Source organism: Schistocerca americana, chromosome 9 (genome assembly GCF_021461395.2).
Source record: "Schistocerca americana isolate TAMUIC-IGC-003095 chromosome 9, iqSchAmer2.1, whole genome shotgun sequence".
NCBI classification, from domain to species: domain Eukaryota; kingdom Metazoa; phylum Arthropoda; class Insecta; order Orthoptera; family Acrididae; genus Schistocerca; species Schistocerca americana.
This window is the reverse complement of record NC_060127.1, coordinates 24,286,742-24,310,260: the sequence shown is the minus strand read 5'-3', so window position 1 is coordinate 24,310,260 and position 23,519 is coordinate 24,286,742. Positions and strand designations below refer to the sequence as shown.

At 42.5% G+C, this 23,519-nt stretch overlaps 1 protein-coding gene across 1 annotated transcript in view; it reads right to left on the bottom strand.

Moving 5' to 3' along the window:
• LOC124551112 (gamma-interferon-inducible lysosomal thiol reductase-like) overlaps positions 1 to 23,519 on the bottom strand; it is a 67,113-nt gene that overhangs the window by 3,275 nt on the left and 40,319 nt on the right. Inside the window, exons 4-5 of the mRNA XM_047126051.1 lie at positions 17,056 to 17,202; positions 10,756 to 10,818 (exon numbers count right to left, since the gene is read on the bottom strand). Of these exons, the coding sequence (XP_046982007.1) occupies positions 10,756 to 10,818; positions 17,056 to 17,202 (210 nt within the window). The remainder of the gene's footprint in view (positions 1 to 10,755; positions 10,819 to 17,055; positions 17,203 to 23,519) is intronic.

Here is a 23,519-nt window from a genome sequence, read left to right as displayed (position 1 = left end):
AAGAAAATGGGAGAATGTTCGGTCATGCACAGAGGGGCATCAGTTTATCGACTGCTATAAAACCCTCACCTTCCTTCCACTCATTCTCAGAAGCAGGCCATTCTACGTGCATCACAGATACCGAAGGAAGGTGAACCTCGCAAGTTTCAGGAAGCGCTGGTAAAAACTAAGAAGTGTCTGTCTACAGCTGCTGCCGTCTTAGAGTCAACCGCTACGGATCCGCAACCATCTAGCCATTGGGGGAACTTCAACTATGTGAGCTACGCTCCTGCTGGACACAATGGTGACTGACTAAAGATGAGGGCTGGTCCACTCTTCCATGAATGAAGAACCAATCGGTGCATCACAAGCTGTTCAACTTGGGGATGGGGCGCCTGTGCTGTCACTCATGGGCGGTGTAAGTACCACCTCACTGGCTGTGTGTTGGGACCGTATCTCGAGCTGCCCTCTATGTTGCTGCTGGGACTTTCCTCTATACAACAGGCAACAAGAGCATGCAGCTTCACTCAAGGAGAGTGCTGAGGCTCTGACAGACGTCCACAGGCATTCTGGCTGTAGCAAATCGTTGGCCACTGGATCTTACAATGACGGGACCACAGCACTGACTCCAGACGTCTGAGTCTCCTGATTCCTTTGCCGGGCACTTATATACCATACTGCACCGCCGAGCAACGCGCGTTCAGCATGGCTACCATTTGCTAACAGACGACTGTGAACTTAATGATGTCTCATCAGCGCCCTGGCAATGCACATGACTCCACAACCGCACCACCGCTCCTCTATCCCACGCCACGCATCTGACAGGCACCTACAAATTTGGAGTCAGCAGAAATTTAGTGCCAGAATAAACTGCAGTTCAACACGCTGTACGCCAGAGGTGCTGATGACAGCTTCGATACCATCAGGGAGCCGTACCTGTATACCAGCAGCCATCGAAACCTGTCACTATTCGGTGCTTTCAGTGACCAATTTTTGTTGGCCTCTTTCTTTTATTTTTGGGGGCTAAGTTGAGTAGGAAGGATCTGCATATGAAATTTAAAGTCACACTTTATAGGCAACAAGATTCTGCAGATCTTTCACAGTTTTGGGGTAACTTATAGCCAACGGTACTTACGGCTGACTAATCTATCAGCACAAGAATTACTATGTACTAAGGCAGTGCCAATAAAGCGTGAAACTTGTAGAAGTCATGGTCATGAAGCCCGGCGGTGCAATGAGTCACGTTGGGCTATGATACGTAAGGTTAATATAGTTGGTTTTGGTTCATATTGTGTCGTAATACTAGGTTTCAGTCTCTCCGCAGTGCCGTATGATTGTTACCCGCGCGTGCCGTATGATTGTTCGCCTGCCTGGGTTACTTCCCTTCACGTGGACTCTACCAAAATTCCACTGTTTCGTTTATTTCAGCCGGTGGCAGTAGTATCGTTGGTCTTTGTCGTTACGTGTTGACGTGAACGTTTGAAGTTTAATTCCTTTGTTCGTTTGTCTCGTTTTTGTCACTGTTAAAATGCTAACCAATAAAGAACGTGTGTTTTTAGTCGAATATGTGTTCAAAGCTGGCGGTAAGTACACAGTTTCAGTTCGTGAAACATTTAATTCAGTTTGCACGGAGACAACACTCCCACATCGCCATACTGTGCGAGATTTGATTAACAAATTTCGAAGTACGGGTTCAGTGACAGATGCACCGAGAAGTGGTCGTCCTAGCGTTTTGCCTGAGGATAAACTACTCGATATTTCCGATAAAATCTCCGTGAGTCCGAACAAGCCAGTAAGAAAACTCGCCCAGGAAATCGATGCTAGTGTCGGAACGGCCTATACAGCTGTAAGGAAAAAAGTAGAACTTTTCCCATACAAAGCGACAGTCGTGCAAGAACTCAAAAATACTGATCATGGCAAGAGACTGCATTATTGTCATTGGTTCAAAAATTTCATTGAACAAAATGGAAGGTATATTCTTAATGAAACGTTTTTCACTGATGAGGCGTGGTTTTATTCATCCGGGTACATGAACTCTCAAAATTCTCGTATGTACTGCAAATCCATTGTGTATTAATGAGGAACCACTAAATTCTGTGAAAATAGAAGTTTGGATTCCAATTTCTAGACGTCGGATTGTAGGTCCCATATTTTTTAACGAAACAATAAACGCACAACGATACTGCAGTGATATTCTGTACCCATTCATAAGAGAACTTGTGTAAAGTGAAATACTGAACGCTTATTTTCAACAGATAGCGCAACCGCGCATACAGCTCGCATTTCAATGTCACTGCTTGCTGATGTTTTTGGTAATCGCATAATTTCACAGGGACTTTGGCCCCCACGATCGCCTGACCTAACACCACCTGACTTTTTCTTCTGGGGTGCAGCGAAAGCAGCCGGCCGGATTGACCGAGCGGTTCTAGGCGCTTCAGTCTGGAACCGCGCGACCGCTACGGTCGCAGGTTCGAATCCTGCCTCGGGCATGAATGTGTGTGATGTCCTTAGGTTAGTTAGGTTTAACTAGTTCTAAGTTCTAGGGGACAGATGACCTCAGACGTTAAGTCCCATAGTGCTCAGAGCCATTTTTGCAGCGAAAGCAACTGTCTATAAAAACCGTCCAAAATCCACCGATGAATTGAAAACTGCAATATCCACTTTCACTGCTTCTGTTATAGGAGAAATGTTACAGCGTGTGTTTGCAAACATGATTAGACGAAATGAATTGTGTATTCAACAACAGGAGGGACCCTTTCAACATTTAATGTGAAAATTTGTAAGTAAAAATTAATATTCAATAAATTAATAACTTGTATTTCACTGAGTTTCATTTCGGTATATTCACTGCGGCATACGGCATGGGCGGCTAACAATCATACGGCACTGCGGAGAGACTTTTTGAACACCCCGTATGTCGAAATGGAAGTAACAAAACGACCAGAAACGCATTAATAACTTTGAGTCAAACCGTTAAAGTTTTGAAACGCAATGTAACCTCATTATTCGAGAATAAAACAGAACGATGACGAGACAAGAAGTAACACTACATGCCATGCATGGGCTGATGCAATCACGGGGACGTGTACGAAGACCGTAGAACACTGACGTAAATGTAAATGTCATATAACTAGGGCCTCCCGTCGGATAGACATTTCGTCGGGTGCAAGTCTTTCGATTTGACACCACTTCGGCGACTTGCGCGTCGATGGGGATGAAATGATGATGAATAGGACAACACAACAACCAGTCGCTGAGCGGAGAAAATCTCCGATCCAACCGGGAATCGTACCCGGACCCTCAGGATTGACATTCTGTCGCGCTGACCACTCAGCTACCGGGGGCGGACGGAACACTGAGGTGACAAAATTCATTGGATAGCGATATGCACTTATATACAGGGTGTTACAAAAAGGTACGGCCAAACCTTCACGAAACATTCCTCACACACAAATAAAGAAAAGTTGTTATGTGGACATGTGTCCGGAAACGCTTAATTTCGATGTTAGAGCTCATTTTAGTTTCGTCAGTATGCACTGTACGTCCTCGATTCACCGCCAGTTGGCCCAATTGAAGGAAGGTAATGTTGACTTATGTGCTTGTGTTGACATGCGACTCATTGCTCTACGGTACTAGCATCAAGCACATCAGTACGTAGCATCAACAGGTTAGTGTTCATCACGAACGTGGTTTTGCAGTCAGTGCAATGTTTACAAATGCGGAGTTGGCAGATGCCCATTTGATGTATGGATTAGCACGGGGCAATAGCCGTGGCGAGGTACGTTTGTATCGAGACATATTTCCAGAAGGAAGGTGTCCCGACAGGAAGACGTTCGAAGCAATTGATCGGCGTCTTAGGGAGCACGGAACATTTCAGCCTATGACTCGCGCGCGACTGGGGAAGACCTAGAACGACGAGGACACCTGCAATGAACGAGGCAATTCTTCGTGCAGTTGACGATAACCCTAATGTCAGCGTCAGAGAAGTTGCTGCTGTACAAGGTAACGTTGACACGTCACTGCATGGAGAGTGCTACGGGAGAACCAGTTGTTTCTGTACCATGTACAGCGTGTGCAGGCACTATCAGCAGCTGATTGGCCTCCACGGGTACACTTCTGCGAATGGTTCATCCAACAATGTGTCAATCCTCATTTCAGTGCAAATGTTCTCTTTACGGATGAGGCTTCATTGCAACGTGATCAAATTGTAAATTTTCACAATCAACATGCGTGGGCTGACGAGAATCCGCACGCAATTGTGCAATCACGTCATCAACACAGATTTTCTGTGAACGTTTGGGCAGGCATTGTTGGTGATGTCTTGCTTGGGCCCCATGTTCTTCCACCTACGCTCAATGGAGCACGTTATCATGATTTCATACGGGATACTCTACCTGTGCTGCTAGAACATGTGCCTTTACAAGTACGACACAACATGTGGTTCATGCACAATGAAGCTCCTGCACATTTCAGTCGAAGTGTTCGTACGCTTCTCAACAACAGTTTCGGTGACCGATGGATTGGTAGAGGCGGACCAATTCCAAGGCCTCCACGCTCTCCTGACCTCAACCCTCTTGACTTTCATTTATGGGGGCATTTGAAAGCTCTTGTCTACGCAACCCCGGTACCAAATGTAGAGACTCTTCGTGCTCGTATTGTGGACGGCTGTGATACAATACGCCATTCTCCAGGGCTGCATCAGCGCATCAGGGATTCCTTGCGGCGGAGGGTGGATGCATGTATCCTCGCTAACGGAGGACATTTTGAACATTTCCTGTAGCAAAGTGTTTCCATTCCATGATTAATGTGATTTGAAGAGAAGTAATAAAATGAGGTCTAGCATGGAAAGTAAGCGTTTCCGGACACATGTCCACATAACATATTTTCTTTCTTTGTGTGTGAGGAATGTTTCCTGAAAGTTTGGCCGTACCTTTTTGTAACACCCTGTATAGATGGCAGTAATATCACGTACACAAGGCATAAAAGAGCAGTGTTTTGGCGGCGCAGCCATTTGTGCTAATGTGGCTCACGTGAAAAGGTTTCGAAATCCATAATGGCCACAAGACAGGAATTAACAGACTTTGAATGAGGAATGGTACTTGGAGGTACACGCCTGGGACATTCCATTTCGAAAATCATCTGGGAATTCAATATTTAGAGAGTGCCGACAAAACCAAATTTCAGACATTGCCTCTCATCACTGCGACGCAGTTTCTGACGGCCTTCACCTAACGACTGAGAGCAGCGGCGTTTACATGGAGTCGTCAGTGCTAACAGACAAGCAACACTGCGTGAGATAAACACAGAAATCAATGTGGGAGGAGCGATGAACGTATCCATTAGGGCAGTGCGGCGAAATCTGGCGTTAATGGGCTACGGTAGCAGACGACCGATGCGAGTACCTTTGCTAACAGCACGACATCGCCTGCAGCTCCTCTTATGGACTCGTGAGCACTTCGGTTGGACCCTAGACGACTGGAAAAACGTGACCTGGTAAGATGAGTCCCGATTTCAGCTGGTAAGAGCTGATGGTAGGGTTCGAGTGTGGCATAGACTCCACGAAGTCGTGGACCCAGGTTGTCCACAAGGCACTGTGCAAGGTGGTGGTGGCTCGCTCCACAGTCGTGTAGGCTGTGTTTATATGGAATGGACTTGGTCCGCTGGTCCAAGTGAACCGATCATTGATCGGAAATGGTTATGTTCCGCTACCTGGAGAGCATTTTCAGCCATTCATCGACTTCATGGTCCCAAACGACGATGGAATTTTTATGGATGACAATGCGCCATTCTGCCAGGCCACAACTGATCGCAGTTGGTTTGAAGATCATTCTGGACAATTCTAGCGAATGATTTGTGGCCACCCAGATCGCCCGACGTGAATCCCATGGAATATTTATGAGATATAATCGAGAGGTGAGTTCGTGCACAGTATCCTGTACTGGCAACGCCTTCACTGTCATGGACGGGTATAGAGGGACCATCGTTCATCATTTCTGCTGGGGGGCTTCCAACGACTTGTTGACTCGGTGCCACGTTGAGTTGCTGCACTACACCGGGCAAAAAGAGGTCGGACATGATATTAGCGGGTATCCCACGATATTTGTCACTTCAGTGTAAACGTTCCTGTCCCATCCGTGGATCCTATGGCAACACTAATCCCATTACACCTTTTCCTGGGAAAGCATCCCAGCCTTTCTGGATGATGTGAAGAAGCAGCTCCGTTAGGGAATTGGTCCAATGCGACCTGTCCCTCTACAGTTAAGTCACGGTTAACGGATGACGCTTAGACGTATGTCGTATGGTGTGAAATCCTAAGGAAAAGACGAACCTGCTGGCCGTAGGGCTTACCAGACTCTATCACAAGCAAAATATTTCCAGATTTTTCAGGAGAAAGCTCGTGGGGTTAACACGAAGCAAAATGAGTCAGTAGAGGCATCCTCTGACGGAATTCGTAACTTAAACTCGCAAACTTACGAACTGACGCACAATGCAGAGGTGGATAGAGGAAGTAGGGCCGATGATTAAATGTCGATGTAGCGATACATTTTCCAAAAATATCGATATATTTCATCTATATATAGACATACAGATATCAGAATGGCAGTATCGAGTGTCGATATATTTATTTTATATTATATATTTTTTCAAAATCTTTGGTAAATATTTTAATTTCACTTTGTGAATGAGTTTCAGTACTTTTCGAGCTTTCGTCACGTCCAATGTTTCTGTTTGGCTGTGTGAAGCAAGTATATGTGGCACAAAAGAAGTAGTTCGATTATTATACTTGGAAGGAGAGACAGCATTGGTCGTATTTTTTTGTTTTTTTTTTTTTTTGTTTTATTAAACGCAAAATCGATTTTCGGCCACTTAGTGACCATCTTCAGTGCTGTAAGATATAAATTTAAATTGGCAGGCGCTGGTGTCAACAAGCTTACAGCGATCACATAAACTGATCAGTTTATGTGATCAGTTTAACTGATCAGTTTATGTGATCGCTGTAAGCTTGTTGACACCAGTGCCTACCAATTTAAATTTATATATTACAGCACTGAAGATGGTCACTAAGTGACCGAAAATCGATTTTGCGTTTAATAAAACAAAAACAAAAAAATACGACCAATGCTGTCTCTCCTTCCAAGTATACCCATTACATGGTCGTGGTGCACAGGACACTCCATGGAGTCGCCAATCAGTTCGATTATTACACCGTGTGTGTGTGTGTGTGGGGGGGGGGGGGGGGGTGAATGGAGTAGTTCCGATGTGAAACAATAGCGCTGTTCTATTTTTTCACATGGGCATTCTTCGAAAACAGTTACTCAAAATGATGAACAAAAATCTGAATGAGAGGTTGGTCTTTGCGGTAGGCGGAGCCGTGTGAGGGGAAATGCTGACGTAATCGGCGCTCGGTGCCACCAACAGAAACTGCAACGTTTAGCTTCACCACGCAGTTCTGACGCTGCAATCATTTATTAGTCACAGGGAATAATCCTAAAGATGTAAAAGACGTCCAGATCTTGCACTCAGAGAGAAAAGGCTTTAAGTTTAACATCTTAGAAGAGCTACAAATTTTTAAACATCTGTCTCTAAAGGACGGTCTCATTCTTAACGAACAGCTGCAATTACGCAACAAAAACTTTTTTTAAGGTATAGAGCCGTTCATTAAAACTGTCTGAATGACGAAACTTTCCTCTATGTAGTCTCCTAAACATCGTTCTTCCTTCCAATCTTATGTTTTATTCGTATGTTACCTGAACTGTGTTTTGTGCAAAAAAAATTGTTACGTTTTGTTGCAACTTTCATACACCGAGTCCTGTTTGTTACCAGTAGTGTTTCAAATTGTCCTTGCAATGCCTCATTTGCTCTTAAACTGTCTATATTTCGATTACTTCCTGCTAGATGGCGCGAATCTGTTTTCATGTCCACCTCGTGGCTGCCTCGGCGTGTTAGCCGTTTAGTCTGACCGTAGCGGTCGTATTATGCGGCTCTTGATCCTTGCGGTTGTCATATTCCACGGAGTATTTTATCTGTTCGACAATTATGTTATACCTGTACAGTTTAGTTTTTATTCTTATGACATTTCTGACTGACGAGGGCACTTTTGCTCCGACGTTTTAAACCATGGTGTGACTATATGTAAGTTCATTGTGTTTGTACGTAATTTATGAAAGTAACAGTATTAAGTGTATATTATTTCAGTCCATGTCATTATATTTTTAGATATTCCATGTAGCTTTTTTATGCTGATCAAGATTTCCCTAGTGAAATCGAAAACGTGGTCAATTGACAAAATTTTGTGCAACCGAAGTGGCTGTATATACGTCCGTAATTAAAATAGCGTACGGTTGCTGGATCAGAGTCATTAAAATGTTTAATACTTTAAACAATATAAAATGATGTTTAGTTCTTGTTGCAGAACATTTTCTCTCGATTCTCGTCGTCATATGTAAATTACAGAAATTACGAAGCAGTACTGTAACAGTTGCCACAGTACAAACGTTATCCAAAATCAGAAAATTACGTGTACTACAACAAGGTGCAGATGTGATATTTATGTTGATGATATGTTGTTAAAATTTCTTGTGCATGAAACATATGTCCAAGGTTTTGTTCACTAAATTCTGTTCAGAGTAAAATTAAGACTCTGAAGTGCAACTGCATTTATTTTCTTCGCCTTCGTCAAAAAGAAAAAAACTCCATTATTACACAAAACAGTAAGTCTGCACTCATGAATCACGACTCTCGACCCGTCCTCACTGGCCTACTTCTGGCAGTACCTCTTCTGCTATATCTGGAGCCTCGCAAAAGTTCTCCTGCTCACTCCGCTAAAAATGGGCTGCCGCTGCAACAAAGTATACAGGAAAAGTTCTGTGAAGTTTGGATGACAGGAGACGAGGGACTAGCAGAAGTAGGGCTGTGCTTGGGTAACTCAGCCGATAGCGCACTTGCCTCTGGAGGCGAAGGTGGCAGGTTCGAGTCCGGCCTACCATGCATTTTTGATTCGCAAAGTGTGATTCATTCTGGAAATGGATGTAATGTGTTTATGAACCATTGCAGATAATACATTATCTTGTTTTATGAATCAGGAACATGTACTGAATGTTTACCTGTTCGTTTTTATTCCACCTGGAATATATGGCACAGGACCGTTGCGTGCTTTTTTATTGAAAAAAACTGGCATAACAAAGCACAGTACATACGCAGTGACAATTACTGAACTATATGAAGAAAAACGCAAATTAGTTACAAACTGCGGCGTGCACACACTTTATTGAACATGTAAACGTTACTACAGATATTCGGATTTATATTATGACATGTTCGATATCCCCCCCATGAACCATGGACCTTGCCGTTGGTGGGGAGGCTTGCGTGCCTCAGCGATACAGATAGCCGTACCGTAGGTGCAACCACAACGGAGGGGTATCTGTTGAGAGGCCAGACAAACTTGTGGTTCCTGAAGAGGGGCAGCAGCCTTTTCAGTAGTTGCAGGGGCAACAGTCTGGATGATTGACTGATCTGGCCTGGTAACAATAACCAAAACGGCCTTGCTGTGCTGGAACTGCGAACGGCTGAAAGCAAGGGGAAACTACAGCCGTAATTTTTCCCGAGGGCATGCAGCTTTACTATGAGAGCTGCATCAAACCAGTCTCAGGACTGAAGACCACAACAACAACAACAACATGTTCGATATGCCTGCCATCATTGGTGATGACGTGGCGCAGACGAAAATTGAAATTCTGTGTGACTCGCTGAAGTGTCGGAACATCGATGGTGTCGATGACCTCCTGAATGGCTGTTTTCAGCTCAGCAGTAGTTTTGTGGTCATTGCTGTAGACCTTGTCTTTAATATTGCCCTACAAAAAGGAATCGCACGTGTCCAGATCCGGAGAATACGGTGGCCAGTTGAGGCCCATGCCAGTGGCCTCTGGGTACACCAGAGCCAGAATGCGGTCTCCAAAGTGCTCCTCCAGGACATCAAACACTCTCCTGCTTCGATGGGGTCGAGCCCCGTCTTGTATGAACCACATCTTGTCGAAATCAAGGTCTGTTCGGATAATGGAGAGAAATCGTCTTCCAAAACCCTCACGTGTCGTGCAGCAGTCACCGTGCCATCAAGGAATATCGCACCAGCCGGCCGTAGTGGCCGAGCGGTTCTAGGCGCTACAGTCTGGAACCGCGCGACCGCTACGGTCGCAGGTTCGAATCCTGCCTCGGGCATGGATGTGTGTGATGTCCTTAGTTTAGTTAGGTTTAAGTAGTTCTAAGTTCTAGGGGACTTACGACCTCAGCAGTTGAGTCCCATAGCGCTCAGAGCCATTTGAATATCGCACCGATTATTCCGTGACTGGACACTGCACACCACGCAGTCACCTGTGGAGGGCGAAGAGACTTCTCGATCGCGAAGTGCGGGATTCTCAGTCCCCCAAATGCGCTAATTTTGATTATTGAAGAGCCCCTCCAAATGAAAGTGGGCTTCGTCGCTAAAACAAACCATGCATGCCCATACTAACTCCCATCATACTCTGCGGTCAACAGTACAGTTTGAACCTCCTAACCCAAACCGTTCAGGAGTTATGACGATTTTATTTCGTATAGGTCAATAGATGTAAATCATCCAGAGTTTTTATCTTCCGAACTCTGGTCGCTTTGCGTTCACAGGAGTACAAATGCATGGAAAGAAAATCTCGCAAACAAAGAAATTCGTCACGTAAGAATGCTTAGAAGTAGACATGACAGATAGACGCATTGTTCCAATAATGAAAACTTCATACTCACCGGGAAATGTTTGCAAAGTTCGCCCCAGAAGTCGTTTACTGCAGCTAACTGATCGCCCAGTTTCTGAAAATAGATCGAAGGTCAAACCACTCTTATAGAATGATAAGCAAAAGTTGTACATGGTTTCAAAACAACGTGCTCTAGAGAACGGTAATTTTGTAGCACATGCCAAGGACGTTTGCTGGTAACGTTCATGTAATTATTCAATTATGCGAGCATGGTAATCAGCATATAATTGTATAGTCACATGAACATAATCAGCGCACGTCATTAGCATATGCCAAAAAAGAACAAGAGATACAAAACCCATTGGAATGGAAATAAGGATAAAGAACTACAATACATATTTATAATAGCAAGTGTATATGAAGAAATGTTTAAGTAGGGTATTACAACATGCAAGTAATGCTTCTAGTACTTAATTATGAATTAGAAAAACTACAAATATTAGAGAGAAGAATGGCGAGGAAAATTTTAGGCTAATAAGCACAGATGCATGGAAATTATAAGAAGCAATAACGAAATACATCAAGATAGAGCAGAAGCTGTGAAAACAGTAAGGGAAAGAACACTGGTATTTTTTGCAGTTTGTACAGGATGAATCACAATAGGCTGACAAGACCAATCTTCAAGTATCTTTTGGAAACGGACCGAGCGAGGTGGCGCAGTTTCAGCACACTGGACCCGCAACCAGGAGAACGACGGTTCGAATACCTGTCCGTCCAACCAGCTTTACGTTTTCCATGTGTCCCCTAAACCATTCCAGGCAAACGCCGTGATGGTTCCTTTCGAAGGATAGGGTCGATATTCTTCCCCGTTCTTGGAACATTCCGAGCATGAACTCCGTGTCTAATGACCTCGATGTCGACGGGATATTAACTGCCTTCTTTTTTCTGGGAAAAGGAAATAACAATAAAGATTTACAAATACACACCACCAAAGCATAAGAAGCAGCAGAAAAATGTTTGCAGAGGGAAAGTCTTAAATTTTGAAGGCTTTCCAGGCACAATACGTACGTGAAGACGTGAGAAATGGTTTGGAGAAAGAAAAAAGGGAAATGGTAAAAAGATTAAAGACTACTGTAGGAAAAGAAAGAATAGCAGATAACAGGAAATTACTATTGTCACTTGACGCCTAATTAGCGAAATCGAGGAAAAGAAAATTGCGCAACATAAAAGATTCTATGCTGACTACAGTGTGGAAGGACATCAATACGAGTCAGACACGAAGGATCTCCAGGGTCTAGTGAGAGAACGGCAGAAGCTGTCAAGATGAAGAATAACGAATGGAGCGAGTGGTTCAATATCGGAACGGAACATAACACAGGCAAATGGAAACGACTGAGCAGAGCAGCAAGGGAAAACTTGGTAAGATGTCTTGGAAAAAATTCACAAAAGAAATAGAAGAGAATTTTAAGGATGACAAGAAGATATTACACTGCATATTAGGTAACACAACGATGCAAAACAGAAAATACTCCAAACGTTATCAACAAAGAAGGAAAACCCACATGGAGGGAAAAGAAAGCTTTGAAAGTCTAGACCGAATATTTTCAAAAATTATATGAAGGACAGGATGAAACAAATACACTTCATAAGACAGAGGGAGATGAAAGAAATGTAACCATCATAGAGGAAACAGAAAGAGAAGATCTGCAGATGGACGTAGAGGAAATTATATTAGAAATGAAAATTTGCAAAGTTCCTGGAGTAGATGATGTTACAGTGGAAATGATCAAGGCCGCACGACCTGTCGGAATTCAGAGGCTATACAGGGTGTTACAAAAAGGTACGGCCAAACTTTCAGGAAACATTCCTCACACACAAATAAAGAAAAGATGTTATGTGGACATGTCTCCGGAAACGCTTAATTTCCATGTTAGAGCTCATTTTAGTTTCGTCAGTATGTACTGTACTTCCTCGATTCACCGCCAGTTGGCCCAATTGAAGGAAGGTAATGTTGACTTTGGTGCTTGTGTTGACATGCGACTCATTGCTCTACAGTACTAGCATCATGCACATCAGTACGTAGCATCAACAGGTTAGTGTTCATCACGAACGTGGTTTTGCAGTCAGTGCAATGTTTACAAATGCGGAGTTGGCAGATGCCCATTTGATGTATGGATTAGCACGGGGCAATAGCCGTGGCGCGGTACGTTTGTATTGACACAGATTTCCAGAACGAAGGTGTCCCGACAGGAAGCCGTTCGAAGCAATTGATCGGTGTCTTAGGGAGCACGGAACATTCAAGCCTATGACTCGCGCGCGACTGGGGAAGACCTAGAACGACGAGGACACCTGCAATGAACGAGGCAATTCTTCGAGCAGTTGACGATAACCCTAATGTCAGCGTCAGAGAAGTTGCTGCTGTACAAGGTAACGTTGACCACGTGCTACGGGAGAACCAGTTGTTTCCGTACCATGTACAGCGTGTGCAGGCACTATCAGCAGCTGATTGGCCTCCACGGGTACACTTCTGTGAATGGTTCATCCAACAATGTGTCAATCCTCATTTCAGTGCAAATGTTCTCTTTACGGATGAGGCTTCATTGCAACGTGATCAAATTGTAAATTTTCACAATGAACATGTGTGGGCTGACGAGAATCCGCACGCAATTGTGCAATCACGTCATCAACACAGATGTTCTGTGAACGTTTGGGCAGGCATTGTTGGTGATGTCTTGATTGGGCCCCATGTTCTTCCACCTACGCTCAGTGGAGCACGTTATCACGATTTCATACGGGGTACTCTACCTGTGCTGCTAGAAAATGTGCCTTTACAAGTACGACACAACATGTGGTTCATACACGATGGAGCTCCTGCACATTTCAGTCGAAGTGTTCGTACGCTTCTCAACAACAGTTTCGGTGACCGATGGATTGGTAGAGGCGGACCAATTCCATGGCCTCCACGATCTCGACCTCAACCCTCTTGACCTTCATTTATGAGGGCATTTGAAAGCTCTTGTCTACGCAACCCCGGTACCAAATGTAGAGATTCTTCGTGCTCGTATTGTGGACGGCTGTGATACAATACGCCATTCTCCAGGGCTGCATCAGCGCATCAGGGATTCCATGCGATGGAGGGTGGATGCATGTATCTTCGTTAACGGAGGACATTTTGAACATTTCCTGTAACAAAGTGTTTGAAGTCTCGCTGGTACGTTCTGTTGCTGTGTGTTTCCATTCCATGATTAATGTGATTTGAAGAGAAGTAATAAAATGAGTTCTAACATGGAAAGTAAGTGTTTCCGGACACATGTCCACATAACATATTTTCTTTTTTTGTGTGTGAGGAATGTTTCCTGAAAGTTTGGCCGTACCTTTTTGTAACACCCTGTAGATGAGGAGAATAGTATGGACATGGAAGGAATCCTGATGGCTGGACAATGACAATTATTGTACATACTTCTAAGATGGGTAACAAGGCGCTCTGTGAGAATTACAGAGGCTTGCACTACTGTGCTCCTGCATGAAGATTTATGATAAGATAATTTTACAGAAAATGAGGAATAAGATAGAACCACAATTAAGACAAGAATAACAACAAGGATTTCGACCTAAAAGATCAACTGTAGATGCCATACATGTAGCCAGACAGGTTGCAGAAAAGAAATGGGAATTTGGGACATAGAAGTTTCATTCATAGATATAAAAAAGTTTTATGATACTCTTAGAATAGACGGTCTGAGTAGACTGGAACTGTCAAATGGAATGCAACTGAGAATCACAAACATGCACAAAAAATGTCTTAGTTATGTTATAATAGACAGTAGTAAAGAAATGGGCGTTCAGCAAGGACGTATTCTCTCACCAGTGCTTTTTAATGTAGTCAAGGGCAACATCATAAGGAAAGTTAACCAAGGGCCAACAGCAGATGGTATGAAAATCATAACATATGCATATAATGTGATGATGAAGAAAATGAGCAGAAATAGGAAGAACAACTAAACGCACGACAGAGAGTAATTGAAGAGGCAGGCATGGAAATAAGCTTAACAATAAGTGAAGTAATAAAAATTGTCAGGTAAAAAGAGAAAAGGAAGGATGTAACTTGCAATGGAAAAATTATTGAGAAAAAATATGCTTTAGAGCATCTAGGAAATAAATTAAACCAGAAAGAAAACATCGAGGATGAAATTTCGGAGAGAATAGAAAATTATTCGAAATTTTATTATGCCAAAGCAAAGATCATGATGTACAAGTCATATTATTTGCCAGTTTTGAGCTGCAGATCAGAATGTTGCATTTGGACAAAGAAATATCTCAGGTGAATGCAAGTGACAGAGATGTACATCCCACCAGAGATCCTGGGTAAGACGAGAAGGGACAGGATAAGGAATGAAATAATACGAAACACCCTGCAGATCAAGGCCATAAGAGGAACCAGGAGGAGTAATAGCGTTAAATGGTTTGGTCACATGAAAAGAATGGGACCAGAAAGGCTTCGGAGAAGAGCCCTAGAATGGACAGAATCTGGACAAAGACCAAATGGAAGACCACGAACAAGATGAAGAGACCAGGTGGAGGCCTGGAAGGAGACGATAGACTCTGGGAGAAAAGAGAAGCATGCAAGAGGAGGACAAGAAGAAGAATACAAATTGGGTAATTAACATGAACCTTTTCAGAAAATGCCTTTGCAATGTCATAATTAGACAATATATACAATAAGAATCAGCTGTAGGTGGTCATGTGGTCGTTACTAGCCCAGCAATAAAACAAAAAGTACACCTCATCTATGCACCGTCTGTCCATAAAGTCCAGACACTGATTTTTTCACTGGTGTAGAGGAGACGTCAGCGCAGTGACTACGGTGGCAGTTGGAACTAACAACTGTAAGCAACAGACATATGTATTCGACTATTCAGTTTCGAGATGGCATTGTTAAGTGGTGGACGTGCGGCTGTAGTGTGCCAGTGATGATGTGTTCTAAATCGCCGGGGGGCAAGGAACAGAACATGCCTAAGTACAGAATAGAAGACATTCTCCATAACGTTTTGAAGAAGAGAAAAGTGTGTGAAAAGCTAACCCCGCACACCTTGACTTCCATTCAAAAATAGCGACGTGTGGGCGCCAACCACTACTTGACTGAACCGAAAACACGAACATTGTTTTTTTTTTTTTGGAAAAAGTCATCATGGGTGAAGAGACTTGTTGTTGTCATGTTACTAATATAGAATTACCACATAACGACATAGTGTGGATATTCACATGAAGGCTCAACGCTTTGATGACAAAACTGACATTTGAGCGAATGTGGCGTGCGAGTCGGACGACATCTGACGTTTCGCATGATCGTGTGAACGTTCTCTGTGTTCCACTCAACTGTGAGGAAATTACTTACAACACGTGGAGCTTTTCTCTATTTTTCACTAAACTTGTCTCATAGCTTTTTTCCCCCCTTTATTGAGTTTTGATTCCCCCCGAAGGGGGCGGGCTGGCAGCAGCTTAGTACGCCGCTCTTCAGCCTACAGAATTTTTAAAACATAAGAAGAAGATAATAAACAATAAAAGCAGGCGATAAAAACGATGACTTAAATTGTAAAATTGCGAAAAATTGTGGAAGTTAAAACATAAAACAAAGGGTTGGCAATGCTAATAAAATACACAGGAAGTAACAGGTAAAATAGTAGACAGACAATTAAAAAAAAACACGGCGACAGTCTGGTTTCAGTTCGCAAGAGATATAAAAATCACACCCAGCGACAGTATGATTTCCGTTTGTAACACTTTGGAAAAGACGCAGAACACTTAACACTCACTTGAAACACTGCACTTAAAAGTTGGCACGAAGATGACACACCACAGCCAAGGGCAGATGGGGGGGGACCTGGACAAGACGAGTGGAAAAGAAGGGTGAGGAGAGGAAAAACGAAGTGGGGGGGGGGGGGGAACCGACGGAGGGAGAGGACTCATAAGGGGGTAGGGCAGACGCGAGAGGGAGTGGGGAAAGGCAGAGGAGGGGAATGCAAAAGGACTCGGGGGAGAGAAGGGAGGCAGAGAGAGGACAGGAGGGGAAAAACAGGATGGAAGGGGGGGGGAGAGGAAGCCTGGGAAAAGGACAGAAACAGGGAGGGGGATCTCGTAACTTTTTGGACTGATGGATTATGTTCAGTAACATGATATATTTCAACTAGAGTGTTTTTTATTAAGAAGACACAGCAGTAGGCATTTATTAGCTGAATACACTCTGTTTGTACTCAAGTAGTCCAGCATGATAAAACTGGCAAAAGAAACTCATGTGGTGCACTGTAGCGCTTTAATGCATTGAGTCTTGCGATGGGACAACAGTCCCACTTACCCCGTTGAATGTGATGGCTGGTACACCTTCCATCTCAGGGCCTAGGGCCTCTGTCAAGTCACCATTGGCCTTCAGCAATTCAGTCCCCTCTCTTCCCCTCGAACACTTCAGTATCGGCTTCCACGGAATATCCGTCAATTGGGCGCACTGGAACCAGTGAAAAACGAAGGGTTTGTAGATTTTGGAAATTTAATAATGGCAGAACAAGAACTATTTGCTGAAATAAACATAAAGGACAAAAGAAAAAAAAAAGTGACCAGTGAAAGCTTCAATTTGACACCGCATCGACAGAAAAGATCCAAAATCTTCATCTAAATATTTCCTCCCCAAGACACAACGTGGCGTGATTTGATGTAATCACCTTTTAATTCCTTTGGCGGATAGTGCGCGCCAGCAACGGCGTTCGGCAGATATGCAGGATGGTTATGAAAAATGCAATGAGCGTACGGCATTGTGGGCCGGCAGTCCCCCATTCAGGGCAAGTACTTATTACATTCGACGCCACATTGGGCGACTTGCACTTCAGAGACGGGGATGAAATGATGATGAGGACCATACAACATCCAGTCCCTGAGCGGAGAAAAATCTCCTGCCCCAGCCGGGAATCGGGCCCCTTGGCCGCCTCGCTGACCACTCAGCTAATGGGGGCAGACGGGATGGTTATAATTAACCTTTTCGGACCCTCGGACTATAATTGTGCACATTAAATGTTACTGTGTCCTAGCTGCAACAGAAGTATTTTTTACCAATGGTAACCTGGAGCATACATTTGTGAGTATTCAATCTTTCCATCATTTGCACGTGCTGCCAACTGTTGGGCTTCACTGAGAAAATTATGAGCAAGACAGTGTAGCAACTGATGAACAACATTATACGGGGTTGTGTTTGGTTCGATATATTGGACCGTATATTCGAATATTGTTATTTTTATTTTGCATGATAATTATTGAATGAACATTTTATTATTTATTACAATAGAGAAAATTTCGTAATCAGTCATTTTGGTCAATATAGTGAAGTCAAATATACATTTCTTCCGTTCAGTTGGAATATCTGCATGAGGGCGTGCCATGACGTGCCATACTTCCCGCGTGCAACGTGTGCAGGCCCGGCCTGTCACTCGAATTTGCTCGCTCCTTCTCGGAAGTATCTGGAACAGCGCGACATTTCATGTAGCATATCGCGTGACATTTTTCAGGCAGCACAACACTCTGGCTCCGGCAAAATCGTGGTGCCATCGCTGTTTACCCTTCGATATTTGCGCGTGTTATGAAGGACGTTCACAGATCCGGTGGCTGTGTGCACAAAAAGAGTCAATCTAGCGATCAGGAGCAACAGTCGTTAAAAATAAATGGGAATAAAGAGAGGGAATAGGATTTTCAATTCGCTTAAGGGACAGGTACTGCACACCCACTATGAGGTCCCGGCTTCAAATCCCGGACGAGCCCTACCGTTTTGACCGTGCTGACACAAGCAGCACTTTCCTGGATGGATGCATGACATTTTATAATTCCAATAAAGCGCCCTCTTTCAAACTCACTGATCTGACGGTACAGTACGCACATACGTCAGCGAGGCATCCTGCACGTCTGTTCAAGTCACACTCTTACATCACTTCCGGTTTATAGCGGCAAGGAGAGCCGCACGCACATTCTACCTGTACGTGGTGTTACGCCGCGATATCGATGTTGACCTTGAATCATGGGACCGGCATGGATCACATGCTAATCCATTCTGCAGAACATACTAATGTACAAGTCCTGTGAATATAAACGTCTTATCTCTAGTCGTTCAAGGTGTTCTGTTTTTTCTGAATATGAGTGTGTTTTCCGTTGAGTGCTCAACTTTATAGGAACGATGTTCAGGTTGTGAGCTGTAGGATTTGCGTTGCTAGTTAGTGTAGTTCTGAGTGCTGGATTTCAGGATGCACATCTGTTTTCGACTCATCTAAACGATCTCCCACGTTGTGATTCGCGATTATTTGTCTTCCTACTGGCTTTTAAAAACGTTGCTAAGTATGGACACAATTATTTTGTGTGCAATGAAGCTGAGAAGAAGTACTGGACTCATGAGTAAATTACACATTTCTTTTATTTGACTGTCGATAAACAGTCTTTGTCCGACGTGTTTCGGCCCAACGACAGGTGCCGGCACGAAAATCAAGAACGATACAGCAGAGAGGGCTGTGAAACGACGTCAGCCAATAGCCTGCTTACTATGACGTCACCACGACAGGAGCGGCCTCTACACGAGGAGAATAAAAACGGTGAGTCGCCTAGCCTCGGCCGCACTAGAAGAGCCGCACTGGAAGATGAGCCATCGCTTGTGAACAGTGTCATTCACTTGCATGGAAACTGTATACATTGAGGGACACTGATTATTTGCGTGTCACCAATTGCTTGACACCAATCTTTGTATTTTCCTTAGGAGCCAAAACCTCAGAGGTGTTGGATACTATGGTCTGGACTGAAGTGGACGTTATAACTTATCCAAACGGCGTTCCATTGGGGTAGGGTGGGGACTCTGGGCAGGAAAATCCATTTCAGGTATGTCATTATCCACAAACAGTTGCCTCAACCAATGCAACTTTATGACAAGGGGTGATGTCATGCTGGTACAGACAATCCTCGCCCACAAACCGTTCCTGTATTGTGCGCTGTACACAATGTTGTCAAATGTATTCATAAGCTTCCACATTTAGCGTTTCCTTCAGTAAGGGGACCACATTCTAGCCACAAAAAATACCCCCATCCCGTAACACTGCCTTCTCCACACTTCACAGCTGACATTACACCTGATGGCAGGTGATGTTCTCCAGGAATTCGACAAAACCACATCCTGCTATCGGTTTACCACAGGGTACAGTGTGATTCATCGCTCCAAATCACTCTTTTTCAATCGTCCACTGTCCAGTAGCGTCAGTCTACACCGCATCAAGCCTCACTTAGCGTTGACTGCAGAAGTGTGGCTTATGAGAAGCTGCTTGACCACGAGTCTTTTCCTTTAACTCCCCGTGCCTCATAGCAGTTTGGAACTCACGAGTGATTTCTTTCGCTGATTTCATGCATTTTCTTACAGCCTCCCTTCATAGTGCTCGACGGTCCCTGTCCACCACTACATGATGTCTGCCTGGGCTCGGTTTAGCCATGGTCCTTCCTTCGCGTTTCCATTTCACAGTGACACCACCAACAGTCGACTTTGGCAGTCTCTGAAGGATTGAAATGTTTCTTGTGGATCTGTTAGTTAGTTAGTTGTGTTAAAGATTAATATTTCTATTATTTACCCCATTCGCTTAAATGGAACAACATGCATATACTATATTAGTAGATTTATTTATAGCTATTCAAGAATTCATCTATGGTACAGATGGAATTGTCAAGGAGATATGATTTCAATTTATTTTTGATGCTATTACTGCTATCTGTCAGAGATTTTATTTCATCTGGTAATTTGTCAGAAAATTTTTATAGCAGCATATTATACCCCTTTCTGTGCCAAAGATACATTGAGTAAAAGATATTTAAGTCTTTCTTTTTTCTGGTATTGTAATCATGAATGTCACTGTTGTTTTCAAACTGGTCCATATTATTGAGAACAAATTTCATTAGTGAGTAAATGTACTGTGAGGCTGTTGTAAAAATTCCCAATCTTTTAAAAAGATGCCTATAAGATGTGTGACTATGAACCCAACATGTTATTCTAACCATTTTCTTTTGAGCAGTGAATATTTTTTGTCTAAGCGTTGAGATACCCCAAAATATTATTCCATATGACATCAGGGAGTGAAAATATGCTAAGTATGTTAGCTTACTAATTTCTATATCCTCAAAATTGGCAATTATTCTGATTTGCAAAAGTTGCTGAACCTAGTTGCTTTAGAAGATCCAAAATATGAATTTTCCAATTAAGATTCTCATTTATATGTACTCCCAAAAACTTAGTATGCTGTACCCTGTCTACTAATTTCTGTTGATGTTTTATATTTATTGAAGGAACTGTACTTTTTGCAGCAGAAAATTGGATGTACTGCATTTTTCAAAGTTTAGAGCAAGCCCATTTGCAGAAAACCAATTAATAACTTTTCCAAAGAACTTATTTGTATCATTTTCAATTGGAGTTTCTTTTATGGATTAATAATGATGCTTGTATCATCAGCAAACAGTATCAGTTCAGCTTCTTGCTTCAGATAAGAAGGGAGTTCGTTCACATATATCAAGAACAGAAGAGGACCCATGATTGAACCCTGTGGAACACCTAATGTCATTTCACGCCAGTTAGATGAAGTGGAAAACTTATTTAAATCACTTGACCCATATAAAGAAACTTTTTGTTTCCTGTTCTGTAGGTATGACTTAAACCACTCATATGCTATTCCATTTATGCCATAGAAATGTAATTTCTGTAAAGTAATGTCATGGTTCACACAATCAAATGTTTTGGACAAGTCACAGACAATTCCTATTGGTGACATTTAACTATTTAAAGACTCTACTATGTGGACAGTGAAATTGTATATTGCTGTCTCAGTGGAACAGCATTTTTGAAATCCGAACTGTGATTTACTAAGTATCCCATTACAGTTGAGATGGCTAACCAATCTTGAGTACATTATTTTCTCGAAGATTTTTGAATATGCTGTAAGCAAGGATACTGGCCGATAATTATTGACGCCTGTGTGTCCCCATTTTTGTAGAGAGGCCAGTCAATGGCATATTTCAACCTGTCTGGGAAAATACCTTGAGTTAGTGATGCATTACATATGTGACTCAAAACATCACCTGTAGTTACTCCACTTTGTTTTAATATCTTACTAGAGATGTCATCTACTCCAACAGAACATTTATTTTTCAAAGATTTAATAATGTTAGTTATTTCACAAGAGGTGTTACTCAGGTGACATCCGATGACTAGTACTCGTCCAGTCATCGAGCTCTACTGACGGAACCTCTCTGCTGTTACTGCATCTTTATTGAAAACGCAGTCCTCCTCGCCTAGTTCTACACTGGTGAGTCTGCATCACTTGACATGTGTTGGCTTTACTTTGGATTTATCCAAAATTTTGGATTTATCCAAAATTTTTGAGAAAGTAATGTATTCAAGAGTAGCTTCACATATCTGTAAAAATGAAGTACTAACAAAATGTCAGTTTGGTTTCCAGAAAGGTTTTTCAACAGAAAATGCCATATATGCTTTCACCAGTCAAATTTTGAATGATCTGAATAACCGAACACCACCCATTGGGATTTTTTGTGATCTCTCAAAGGCTTTTGATTGTGTAAATCATGAAATTCTGCTAGACAAGCTCACGTATTGTGGCATGAGTGGGACAGTGCACAAATGGTTTAATTCGTACCTAACTGGAAGAGTGCAGAAAGTTGAAATAAGTAGTTCTCGTAACATGCAAAGTTCAGCACATTCCTCAAACTGGGGAACTATCAAGAATGGGGTTCCACAAGGGTCAGTCTTGGGTCCTTTTGTTGTTCTTATTATATATTAATGACTTGCCATTCTATATTCATGAAGAGGCAAAGTTAGTTCTCTTTGCTGATGATACAAGTATAGTAATCACACCTGACAAACAAGAATTAACTGATGAAATTGTCAATACTGTCTTTCAGAAAATTACTAAGTGGTTCCTTGTAAATGGACTCTCACTGAATTTTGATAAGACACAGTACATACAGTTCCGTACAGGGAATGGTATGACGCCATTAATAAATATAGACCTTAATCAGAAGCATATAGCTAAGGTAGAATATTCCAAATTTTTAGGTGTGTCCATTGATGAGAGATTAAATTGGAAGAAACACATTGATGATCTGCTGAAACGTTTGAGTTCAGCTACTTATGCAATAAGGGTCATTGCAAATTTTGGTGATAAACATCTTAGTAAATTAGCTTACTACGCCTATTTTCACTCATTGCTTTCATATGGCATCATATTTTGGGGGAATTCATCACTGAGGAATAAAGTATTTATTGCACAAAAGCATGTAATCAGAATAATAGCTGGAGTCCACCCAAGATCATCCTGCAGACATTTATTTAAGGATCTAGGGATATTCACAGTAGCTTCTCAGTATATATACTCTCTTATGAAATTTGTTATTAACAACCAAACCCAATTCAAAAGTAATAGCAGTGTGCATAACTACAATACTAGGAGAAAGGATGATCTTCACTATTCGAGATTAAATCTAACTTTGGCACAGAAAGGGGTGAATTATACTGGCACTAAAGTCTTTGGTCACTTACCAAATAGTATCAAAAGTCTGACAGATAACCAACAAGTATTTAAGAAGAAATTAAAAGAATTTCTGAATGACAACTCCTTCTACTCCATAGAGGAATTTTTAGATATAAATTAAGAAAAAAAAGAAAAAAAAATATTTAAAAAATAAAAAATAAAGATCAAAAATAAAGAAAAACAAAAAACACAAAAAATAAAGTTGTTATATTAGCAT